We start from the raw sequence: 12,298 nt of genomic DNA, 5'->3' as shown, positions 1-12,298 counted from the left end.
TAATAGCTACGACAATAACAAATAAAATACTGAGAAATGTATTTTTTGTTTCTTCAAAGCTGTTTGTATTGTCTTTTTTATGTAATTATGATGTTATATTTTTATGTGTCATAATTATATGGGGTTCTAATTTATCATTTGTTTATCTAATAATAATAATAACCATAAGTGGATAAAGTCACGAGACTTCGAAATTCCATTAAAAGAAAGGTTCCGGAAGTTTCTATCATAAATTTTAAATATCAAAGATAAATGATATTCCAAATTACCATATAATAATAATGATGATGATGATATATTTAATAAATTTTATAAGTAAAATGTGGAAAGAGAAAAGTGTACGCATGCTTTATACTGCAGCAATAGAAAATTAAAAATAATAAGAAATCAAAATAATAATAATACTATTGGTAAGGAAAAGCAAAACGCAAAACTATTTACTACTAGTTGGCCTTCTATTCTAATTCTAGATTTGTCATGTCTTATTTGATCGCCTCTTTCAGTTTCAGATATCATTTATCTTCAATATCTACTCCTCTCTTGGAATATCATTTATCTCTCTTCAAGTCCTCTTATGTCAGTATCTACCATCTTAGTAATAACTACTCATCCATTTCAATTTATAAGATATAATTCAGATTTAAAGAGTCAAATTTCTTTATTTTGATCATGCATTCGAACATGATCGGTTTGATTTTTGAAAAATAATTAACATATTTAAAAACTACACAAAAAGTACTATAAATTATAAGAATTAACAATTTAAAAATATTTGAAATGCATATAAATAAAACACAATAAAAAGTCTTCTTATTCGTTGCTTGAAATTCAAACCGTCATATAAACAAGGAAAAATACATAATAAATCAAATACTATATTTTTTATCAAAGCAAAAAATAAGTGCATATTCATTTTCTTACACTGCACATTACATAAAAATGCTTATACATTTATTACTCTCTCTGTCCCAATTTATATGATTTACTTTCCTTTTTAGTCAGTTCCAAAATGAATGACACATTTCTATATTAATTAACAATTTAACTATAAAATATCCATTTTACCCTTAATAAAATGATTTACAGCCACACAAATTTCTATCATCCATTTTAGACCACAAATTTTAAAAGTCTTCCTTCCTTTCCTAAACTTCGTGCCGAGTCAAAGTACCTCATATAAAATGGAACGGAGGGAGTATTATATATATATAGATATATACAACAGTAAAACGTATCAGCCGTCTTAGCTCAGTGGTAGAGCGCGTGGCTTTTAACCACGTGGTCGTGGGTTCGATCCCCACAGACGGCGATTGGTATTTTTTTTAATTTTTATTGGTCCAAAACTAGAACAATTCACAATTTTTAGATTATTTTTTTTTGGAAACTTTATAATTATTTAGATATTTCTTAGTCAACCTAGGGTGGTGTGTTTGGTACAAATAAAAATATTTTTCGTGAAAATAAGTGTCTTTTACTTTTTTTTTTGTGTTTGGTACATAAACAACAAATATTATTCTAAAAGCATTTGTATATAATCTAGAGAAACACTACGAAAGGTGAAGGTTGGGATGGGGGACTATGGGAGATGGGAGTAGGGGGTGAAATTTGAAAATGAGGTGAGTTGGAGAGGGGGGATACACAATCGATGTGGATTAATGCTACTTACGGAATTTATTTTCTTTACTTTCACTTTTTTTTAAATAACTTGTTTTCTTTTTAAATAAGTACCGAACACACCCTTATACTGATAAATAACGGGTGATGAACAAAGTAACCTTATTATTCTGCGACGCAAATAAGTTAAATTTGAAATGCGAAAACTATATAAGAAATTTAATTTAAAATTATGAATTCTCAAGCCGTCATGAAAAAACCAAAATCACATCAAGTTACATTATAGATGTAATATATTCCCAGCTCAAGTGATAATTACCAATACTATTTCCATTTTGATTTATTTTGTTGATTTTGACATTAAATTTAAGAAAATAAATGATAATTTTGAATCTCGCACTCGTAGTAAATATATGTAAAATGTACTAAATATCCTTTAATTTAGTTTTAAAAAAATCTTTTTAAAACAAACTTATAAGTAGTCCTTCGGGATGGCTCAGTTGGTTCGGAGGGTGGTCATCAATATAGATGATCTGAAATCGATCCCCCTCAATGCATTATGAGTCGAGTTTGTCACATAGAGCTTGTCTAGTGTGTGGGTTTACCCAGTGCACACAAAGTGCTCACCTAAAGAACATAGATTATAGCGGTTGCAGTTTATCCTAGAATTTCCAAAAGAAAAAAAAATCTAAAAAGGTAAAAGAAACAAATTGAAACGAAGGATTGCGAATTTGCGACTTATTTAATCCTAGAACTAGAAAGTTCTAATGTATAATAACAGTATAAAATTGAAAGAGCTCCATCAAAGACCATATTACAATTTTTGCAAGTTAGTAATGTCAAAGATTGTATTATGTATATACTCATAAAGCTAGAGACTACGTACACGTCTATCCATACTAAAAGTTTTGATTTTTTAAATTTAATCTGCTGATAACTGATAGTCATTTGAAGAATGTCCTTAAATCTGGACAAACAAAAAGTTCCAAAATTAACTTGATTTTGTTTATGTTTTTGACTTCCAATTGGTCCAAAATTAACAACAACAAACATCATGTCTAATGAAATCTCATGTTTGTGAAAGATCCTCCGCTCAATTAACACATAACAAAGTGGTATAGAAAAGCACATATAGTTAAGAAGACAATTGTTTCCAAAAATATAGAAGCTAAACTAAAACATGAAATTTGAGTTGACTTAAGCTTCCTTGAGTTCTAAGCACTTTGGACGCCTCGGTGATGTGAAGCGTCGATCCCAACACCAATTCCTATAGCTTTTACTTGGTGTTTGCTATGCTATTTATACTACTCCTTATGATGAAATTAATTGAAGTAACATGATGTATTCATATAATCGCGCCAAATTATTTAGGATTGCGGCATAACTGTAGTTAGGGGTGTTCATGGGTCGGTTTGGATCGGCTATTGGTCAAAATCAAAACCAAACCAATTTAATCGGTTTTAAAATTATCAAAACCAAACCAAATATAATATACATTTATCGATTTGGTGGTTATCGGTTTCGGGTTGGTTTGGTTATTCGGTTATTAACCATACACAAAAATAAAAGAAACAATTCATTCAAAATGTGAAAAAAGTGACAACAATCCATTCAAAACGAAAAATAGTTAGAATGACTTAAATTACTGAACTTTCGATCACTAAATTTACTATCAATAAAACTTTAAAATTCACTATATTGGCCTAGAAGGAAGAGACAATAATATTTTCAGTCCCACAAAGAATTGTCATTGACACTCATATGCATGAAATCAATAAGATAAATATTTTCATCTTAGGCATTTTTGCTTTCAATAAGTAAATTATAAAGAAATTTTAATGAAAATATATGTAAGATCTTTAAAGTTGTTTATAAAAACAATATATTAAGTATGTCTATTAATAAAATATATGTATATAATTTATCGGTTCGGTTCGGTTATTTCTTCGGTTTTTTCGAATAAAACCATAACCAAACCAAATACTATCGGTTTTCAAAAATCTAAAACCAAATCAAACCAAACCCAAATAAAATCGGTTTTATTTTATCGATTTGGTTCGATTTTTCGGTTTGGATCGGTTTTTATCCAAACCGTGAACACCCCTAACTGTAGTTATATTATATGTACATGAAATCACGAATGTAAAGTATGATTCCGACATAACCCTAGCTTTATTTACTTGTTAGTTGATCAAAACTTTTAATAGACAGCTTTGGATTAAAAAGAAGAAAAAAAATGCACCAGCCGGGAATCGAACCCGGGTCTGTACCGTGGCAGGGTACTATTCTACCACTAGACCACTGGTGCTTGGTTGTTGGAATTTGTATGCCAGAGCATTTTTGTTTTATGAAACGAGAATATAAAGAAAAAAGTTCTCATAAACATAATTAAATGAAAAAATAAAATTTAAAAAAATTCAACATAATTTAGAAGTTGTGAAAAATACAATTTTGGACGAAATATTAGACTATTGTCTAATATCTATAAAAGTTTAAATTGTGATCTCATTTCTCTCATAATATTTTTGTTTTAATCAAAATGAATCTTTAGATTGTAGTTTATTCATAAATCATAAGATAAATAAATAAAAGGGTCATTTACTGAATCAATCAGATTTTATTTTTTTTTGCTTATTTTGATTTCTAATTCAATGTCGGTTATTCTTACCAACTAATTTGTATTCTAGTTGTATAAATTTCATTAAAGTAAAAAAGTGTTCACTATTCTATTTTTAGGTCTCGAATTCTAACTTTTTATTAAAAAAAAAAGTTAACTCTTTCTACCACAATCTTTGATGATAATTTGAATTCTATCAAGTGAGTGAATTTTTAGTACCAGTTGATGGGATAGTAAGTATCCAAAATATGCGTCAACCATATATTCCAAAAGTTTTCTTTCATTTTAAAATTCATGTTTAGTCAAACACTTTTACATAAATTAAGAATGCAAAAAATAAATATCTATTTATCCTTAATCGGAGATTTAAAGTCAGATGATTGATCTGTAATTACCTTAAATAGTTCTCTCGTTATGTTTGAGTGAAATTTTGAATATAAATTCAAAGTAATATGACCTCAAAAAAGTGGAATAGAAAACTCTAAGGACAAATTAAACAAAAAGTCTATTGAGTTAAAAAAAAATTACACAACAAAGCAAATGTAACGTTTTAAAAAACCATTATAGTTTTAAAAATTAAAAATTGTATCTATATGTAACGTTTTAAAGAAAATTTCTCTCCTTTTCAACATAAATATGACAATTTTATTTTGTATTATATACCAAATGTAATTATATTCCATATTAACTGTATTTTGTATTATGATCAATCGTATACATATTTTGTATCAATTATATTATGACATTTTCTATTTTGTTAATTATATTCGTCAATACAATTTATGTTCGTTAATTTAATTATATTCGGTATATGATACAAATCAATTGTATCAATTATATTCAAACAATTATACTTGTATTTTGTTTCAACTGTATTTGTATTCTATATTAATTGTATTCGTGATACAATGAATATAACATGTATTGATCCTCTCTTCGTCTCGCTCGCCTCTCTCCTTCTAATATGTAGCTAAATACAATGATTTTTTATACAAATCAATTGTATTCATGATACAACTTGATACAACGAATACAACAAGTAATCAACCTCTATCACCTCTCCTCCCATAGCATGATTTCATATCGCATGGCCAAACGAGCCCTTAGTATCAATTGAGTGAAAATATCAACCTTAATAATATCAATATAATATATTATACTGATTTGGTATTAGTTAAACAACATTAGTTTGGAGGTATATAATATAATATAATTAATTATTTAGTAAGTTATGAATGTAAATGATACTATATGTTTGAACTATTTTATTTTTGTGAGGTATTTTCTTAGTTTCTATTAAAATTTATATCACGATATCCTTTTCAGACTCTAGTTGCGGAAATAAACGGGGTTGTTGTAAATGCAAAATCCAAAGCAACCAAACGTGGCCAAATGACGTACCCACGTCCTCCGAAGAAATCCCATTTTTACACTGTTAGCCGATAGTGTAGAAAGGGGTTAGAGGAGACGGAAAAAATGGCGATTTCCATTTTCATGCCTTCGGTTTCTCTTCCTCAACAGTTTCTCTATTCAATTAATCCCCAAAAATTTAGCTCAATTTCTGTTATTAGAAAGAATCAGAGTTTTCTTCGTTGCGCTTCATCGGATTCTGCTCCTCCCCCGACTAGGTAAAGCAGAAAAATAGTTTCAATTTTTTTGCTTAGTTAACAAGTAATCGTATCATTTATTTGAAAAATTAGTATTATTATTTTTTATCTTAGTATGTTGTATCCATTGTCCTGAAGAATTAATGGTTATTGTGTATCTACATTTGTTTATTTGCAGGCAAGAGATGTCATTAAGTGTTGGAATGTACCTAATTCCTCATCCCAACAAGGCAAGTAGTAAATCATACTCCATCTCTGTCTATTTTTACTTGTCCACTATTGACTTGACGACAACTCTTTGCTATGTTGCCCTTCGAATATAATATTCTTTATGTCCACTTTTAATTGTCATATTGTGCTTTTTGAAAGGCAATTTAACTATATTTCAAAGTTAAATTAGAATACATTAATTTGATATTTTGAAACAAAAAATTTAGATATTCAAAAACTATACGAAAAATACTATAAATTCTAGTAATTTTTTGCATATCAATATGTTGAAAAAATACATCCTAAAATGTTAGTCAAAGTTATTATCGTTTGACTCTAAAAAGGAAACTATGACAATTAAAAGTAGACGGAGGTAGTAAAATTCAATGTTTTGAGAAATGATTATAGTAAGTGATAAATTATCTTTTGATTTTTCATATTGGATAAATAAAGGAAATATTTATTTTTCGTATAATGGACAACTAAAAGTAACAGAGGGAGTATTGTTAATATTTTATAGGGAAAAGGCTCAAATATGCCATCGAATTTTCAGAAAAGACTCATTTATGTCATCCGTTAAAAGTTTGGTTCATCTATGTCATTACTGTTTAAGAAAAGACTCATTCATGCCATTATTTTTTAACGGTGGTTTTGCAAAACCATTTTTTACACGTGGCCAATTATAATTCGGCCACGTCATTATTTTTTTCAAAATTTTGATTTTTTATTATAAAAAAATAATGACATGGCCGAATTATAATTGGCCACGTGTAAAAAATGGTTTTGCAAAAAATGTTTGTTCAGAATTTTGATTTTTTATTATAAAAAAAATAATGACGTGGCCGAATTATAATTGGCCACGTGTAAAAAATGGTTTTGCAAAACCACGTTAAAAGATAATGGCATGAATGAGCCTTTTCTTAAACGGTAATGGCATAGATGAGCCAAACTTTTAACGGATGACATAAATGAGCCTTTTCTGAAAGTTCGATGGCATATTTGTGCCTTTTCCCTATTTTATAATGGCTCTTCTAATTATGTAAATTTCTCTCAGTTTGGACCAATATGAGTAACACTACTTCCTTCTTGTTTATTTCATATGAGCCCTGGTAGTTTTCTTGTCCTATGATTTATGTTTTCTGTACTTCGATTATCGCACTCTTTTGTTGTTGTTACTATTCCTTGTTCTCTTAATGCCATGCACTGTTTTTTTCCAACTATTTACTATGTCCTCTCTACTTTTAATATTTTCTTTTCATATTTTGCTTTGATATGTGTTACTTAAGCTGAGGGTTTTCCGGAAAAAACCTCTCTACCTTCCCGAGGTAGAGGTAAGTAAGGTTTGCGTACACTCTATTCCAGTCAAATTTTCACTAAGGGGGTTTAAAAATATAAAGAAGTAAACACACGAAGAAGTAAAATGGGGTTAAACATCTACTATGTAATTTTCCGTCTGAGGGGTTGATCAGCCCTACGTGGCTCCACCCCTGCTCTACCATCCTCAGGATTTACTTGTGGGATTACACTGGATATGTTGTTGTATATTTGATTGAGCATGGGGTTCTCTTTAAAAAAAGACTTTTGGAACATACCATTAGGAACCTTAAAAGATTTTGGCAATTGTGCTATTAACTGAGTTTTGAATATAATATTTGTACATATTTAGGGGTTTTTAGATGCATATATAAGGTTTGGCCAAAACTACTCACAGTGTTATCAAAGGCGCGCTTAAGCCCTGAAGTGAGGCTCAAAATGTGTTAAACGCTTCGTCTCGCTTTTCCTTGCTCCAGAGGAGATTGGTATTGGTAGAGTCGCATTCAACCCCGTCTTTGTGTGCTTTAGTGTCGTCATCAAGGTTCTAAGGCAAACATTTCCTTGCCAATGGGCCTCTTATGAAGAAGTGAAACTAAATAATTGATATTTCACTTTATCATAAAAAAAATTCAATTTCTTTGGTCATATATTTGTCATTCATGTTTATAATTATTAGTCTTGGACTAAACATATATATTTGTATTCTTTTCTCCCTTTGCGCCTTTTTTCATTAAAGCCCACGCTTTATTTGCGCTTTGCGCTTAAAGCCCCCACAGACCTTAGAGCTTTTTTGCATTTTTCGCCTTTGATAACACTGGCTACTCATCGAACTCATACACTCAAGCCTACATCCACGGTCTGGCCCTGGTCTACGTGCCATAACATATAACATTTCCATAACATTTATGTTTTGAAGGTTGAGAAAGGTGGAGAAGATGCATTCTTTGTGAGCAGTGATGATGGGGAAGTGATTGTTGTTGCTGATGGTGTTTCCGGGTGAGATGCTTTATTATGGTTTCTTTTAAAGATGTTTCCTCAGTTTGCAAAAGCATGTCATTTTGTTTATCAGTAACTCTTTGGCGTAATTTTAGTGAACATAAGTTATATGTTAAACTATCTTTAACTATGAAGACTTGTGGTTCATATTAACTTCATGTAATTTCTTAATGTGTAGAACTTTAAGGAATCAATTTTCAGTATTATACAAAAAATTATATGCCATGACTTTCTTTCTATGATCACGTATTTGTGTTGGGGACAAAGAAAGTATGAACTTTGTAGACAGTACTAGTCTGGCCTTCAACCTCACAAGTAAAGTCGGACATGAGACGGCTACAGCCTACGTGTATTGTTCTGGTGTTCTCAACTCCTCTCTACCTGTGATTTTTGTGGTTTAGAACTCACTGAGATCCCATTTGGAGATGTTTATAATCACATGCTTGCACCACAATAAATCAACATATGAGTACAACTTCCAAGTCGTTTTCGCCAAGTAGAAACTCTCATCTCAGGCAAGGCAAGAAAATTGAGCACGATATTTGATTTACTGTCCCATAGTAATCAATCAACTATGCCTCAAAGCTAGACTAATTAGAAACAAGCTTATATCTGCTTTAAGGCAGAATCGATTGCAGGACCTTATTTTGAGCTCTTTTCTTCTGTACTTTCTGGAGGGGAAAATTTTGGGAAAGGTCCATACTAAGAGCTCAATCACATTAAGAAAAATTATGTCTGGACTCTTTGCAAGTTTCAAGTGTTATCTTTTTTTTTGGAAGTTACCGGAGTAAGAAAAATTATCTCTCAGTTTCACTTTTTCAGTAATATAAGGTGCACCTTCTAATAGCGCCATATATAAGGATGAACATTACAATACAGTATTACTTAAGTTGAATCTTCTAAATGATATCATCAGAAATCCTGTTTATTTTCATATCGAGACTGAAACTACTACTCAACTGGAGTAACAACGCCAGAGCAACCTGATGCATGAATTTTTTTTAAGTTGAACCTCTCTACCTGGTATACGACTATAAGCCATCAGAATCCTGCTGCATGAAAATTCTTTATTTCAACTTCTGAGTGGTATATTTGTGAGGATTGAAATTTCGTCTTTTAATTTAGAATTACATACATATACACAAAACTAGTTCATAGACGAGGTTCCCTAGAGAGGATTATGCAATGAAAGGATATTAACTAACTCTCAGGACTAACCTTATCAGCTAATAAGGAACTATGATGATTCCGACTGTTATTCTGCTTACACTCAGCAATCAACAAATTGAAGCTCTTAGATCAGTTACAGTGCAGAACTAAAATAGCCACAAAGTCCACTGGCATTATCTCCAAATGACAATTTTTTGAACCTAAATGTTTGTGGCTCAGAGTTGCATAAATATCTAACATATATGTTATTCCCTCAAATGTTCTTTGCAGTTGGGCTGAAAAGAATGTGGATCCTGCACTGTTCTCCAGAGAATTGGTGGCTAACGTTTCTTCTTTGGTGGGGAATGTGGAGGTACCAACATTGTGAAGACAAACCATCCTGATTTTAAAATTAGTTTCAGGCGTCACGTCACATTAAACAACAGTGACCTGTGTTTCCGTTTAAGTAATCACCTAGATTTAATCAATTGTTATGGATTCTTCATTGAGACATTCTGGTTTACTAAATTTGCCAGGTCAATGATGATCCTCGGATTCTCATAAAGGGATCCCATGCTGCTACATCATCTATCGGTTCAGCTACGGTGTAGGTTCCTTTTATCTTCAGTGCTATTGTTCTCGAGCATTGATATTCATCCAGATTGAGGAACTTGATTATTATCATTGAATGTGGCTTTCTATGTGGAAGATAGAATTGTTTCTGTATTCAAGAACGGAATTTTGAAGATAGGCAGTGTTGGGGATTGTGGACTACGGGTTATTCGTAAAGGTACAAACTCATATTTTTCTTTTGCGACTTTAAGGTTCAATTTTATCTGATGTCATTATTGCCTATTTGGGTGCAGGTCAGATGATTTTCTCCACATTTCCACTCGAACACTATTTTGACTGCCCATACCAGTTGAGCTCAGAGTCTGTTACTCAAACATACCTTGATGCCATAGTATGGAAAGTTATATACGGTGAATCATATTACACTTTTCCTTTCAAGTAAAATGAACTTGGTTCTATTTGCTTCCTTGTCATTATTGGTATCTGGTTAGGTAAAGAGGATAAACTTTATAATCTTTTCTCAGCTGTCAAAATTTTACACAAAAAGCTTTCAGAGACCTCCTTGCTTTCTAGTACTTGCAGAATCCAGACTAATTTGGATGCCAAGTAATTAAAATTTACTCTTTTCCTGATCACCTGATGGAGAAAATCAATTTTCTCTAATGTGCACTTTGGTATCGTTAGAGATCTTGTTACTTATCATCCAATAAGCCTACATGTCCTAGGGAGACGTTTCTGTCGCCTCACCACATAAATTTTGTGATATTGTATTTGACTGTTAGAGTAAACGCGCTCTTTGTCTCATCTCTGTGTATGTTCTTTTCACAGGTTAGCACGGTGAACTTGCAAGTAGGAGATACAATTGTAATGGGCTCAGATGGCCTCTTTGATAATATTTTCGATCAAGAGATTGTTTCAGTTGTGACCACAAATGATGATGTCTCTAATGCTGGTACTTGTTTTCTACTTAAATCTTATTTCTGCTTGGAAACAGTTGACTCATTTCTATGGTATTCTTACTTGCTTGGTATCAATGTTAGCTAAGGCATTAGCTGATTTGGCGCGCAATCATTCTGTGGATACCAAATTCGACTCCCCCTTTTCACTGGAGGCTAGAGCAAGGGTAATTTTTCAATCTGATTCAATATATATATAAATTGTCCTCAAATGCATTGTCTGTCACGGTATAAGATGATACTTATTTTTTAGCACTAACAGGGATTTGATGTTCCTTGGTGGAAGAAAGTATTTGGAATGAAGTTTACAGGTATGACTAGAAGGAATCATTTTTCGAGCCTTTTCTTGCCATATTCTTGATGACATGCCCGACAAGGTTTCTTTCCTATGTAACCTTGAACAGGAGGAAAGCTCGATGATATTACAGTCATTGTTGGAAAGGTGAAAACTACGTGAGCAAGCTGGCCTGAACACCACTGATATTTTCGACAACAAAAAAAGGTCGTGAATTGTCATATATCTTTGGTGCCAAGACATTGGCAGGGTGAATCATTGGGCAATCGAATGGTGTTTTAAACTACGAGTTGAAGGATGAGGTAAGACGAGAACAACTTCAAACTATACTCGATCATTGTTTTTGTATTGTAAGTTGTCTGTTGTAAGACAATATATGGCACTATTATCTGTATGACATTTGGGACCATTTAAATTCTTCATTGATAAAAAATACAACCATAAAAAAGCTTGCTAACTTGTTTAACACCTGCAGTCTCCAAAGAAATGGTAAGTATTATAGATGTTATATCTCTTCTGGAAAATGAAATTTCATTATGTTACTATACATGTTTTGGGGAATGAAGTTTCATTATGTTACTATACATTTTTCGCCTCTCTACCTTCAAGGTATGCGTACACAGTACATCTATCCTCCCTAGACCTCACTTTTCGTGGGATTACACTGGTATGTTGTTGTTTTACTATACTGCTTACACTGCCAATGGATTAATCCGTATTACATAGCAGCACCTTCATTTTCCAGTAGGTTTGGGGTCAGCTAATTTCACGAGACACATGCTACCTCTTATCAACATAGATATCAATTTACTCTGAACGTGAAAAAAAGGGATAGATAGGAAGAGGTCACCTCGCATATATAATCCTGGAATATTATTCCTGGTTTGAAACCAAATTCCTCCTAGAAATGGAATTTAAATTTTAATGTTAAATAAGACATCATACATTATTCATATATAATGATAAG

At 31.7% G+C, this 12,298-nt stretch overlaps 1 protein-coding gene and 2 non-coding genes across 5 annotated transcripts; 2 read left to right on the top strand and 1 right to left on the bottom strand.

Annotated features, from left to right (window-relative positions):
• The first annotated feature begins 1,237 nt into the window (after positions 1 to 1,237).
• TRNAK-UUU (transfer RNA lysine (anticodon UUU)) lies at positions 1,238 to 1,309 on the top strand. The gene has a single exon. It is a non-coding gene; the product is annotated as a tRNA-Lys (tRNA).
• A 2,542-nt stretch (positions 1,310 to 3,851) lies between these two features.
• Positions 3,852 to 3,922, bottom strand: TRNAG-GCC (transfer RNA glycine (anticodon GCC)). Its single transcript has one exon. It is a non-coding gene; the product is annotated as a tRNA-Gly (tRNA).
• Positions 3,923 to 5,610: 1,688 nt separating this feature from the next.
• Positions 5,611 to 11,546, top strand: LOC125835040 (probable protein phosphatase 2C 1). Of its 3 annotated transcripts, none has more exons than XM_049514176.1 (11): positions 5,611 to 5,859; positions 6,017 to 6,068; positions 8,279 to 8,358; positions 9,799 to 9,880; positions 10,044 to 10,114; positions 10,221 to 10,297; positions 10,374 to 10,471; positions 10,909 to 11,032; positions 11,121 to 11,203; positions 11,299 to 11,347; positions 11,441 to 11,546. In XM_049514176.1, exons 1-11 carry the CDS (start codon positions 5,708 to 5,710, stop codon positions 11,491 to 11,493), a joined length of 921 nt encoding a protein of 306 aa, XP_049370133.1. In that variant the 5' UTR covers positions 5,611 to 5,707; the 3' UTR covers positions 11,494 to 11,546. The 3 variants fall into 3 exon arrangements, 2 of the variants coding, with proteins under 2 accessions (XP_049370133.1, XP_049370134.1); XR_007443387.1 differs by having other exon boundaries at positions 5,695 to 5,859; positions 11,126 to 11,203; XM_049514177.1 differs by lacking the exon at positions 5,611 to 5,859 and having other exon boundaries at positions 6,015 to 6,068; positions 10,217 to 10,297.
• Positions 11,547 to 12,298: the final 752 nt, after the last annotated feature.

This window comes from Solanum verrucosum, unplaced genomic scaffold (genome assembly GCF_900185275.1).
Source record: "Solanum verrucosum unplaced genomic scaffold, falcon-dt-bn FXZP01000220.1, whole genome shotgun sequence".
NCBI classification, from domain to species: domain Eukaryota; kingdom Viridiplantae; phylum Streptophyta; class Magnoliopsida; order Solanales; family Solanaceae; genus Solanum; species Solanum verrucosum.
The sequence above is the reverse complement of the archived record's forward strand: the minus strand, read 5'-3'. Positions and strand labels throughout refer to the sequence as shown.

Bases quoted from the DNA above. Each gene is read 5' to 3' on its own strand.
- LOC125835040 (XM_049514176.1), top strand. From the start codon at position 5,708: ATGGCGATTTCCATTTTCATGCCTTCGGTTTCTCTTCCTCAACAGTTT. The intron at 6,069-8,278 runs GCAAGTAGTAAA...TATGTTTTGAAG, and splicing joins TAATTCCTCATCCCAACAAG to GTTGAGAAAGGTGGAGAAGA. The intron at 8,359-9,798 runs GTGAGATGCTTT...TGTTCTTTGCAG, and splicing joins GTTGCTGATGGTGTTTCCGG to TTGGGCTGAAAAGAATGTGG.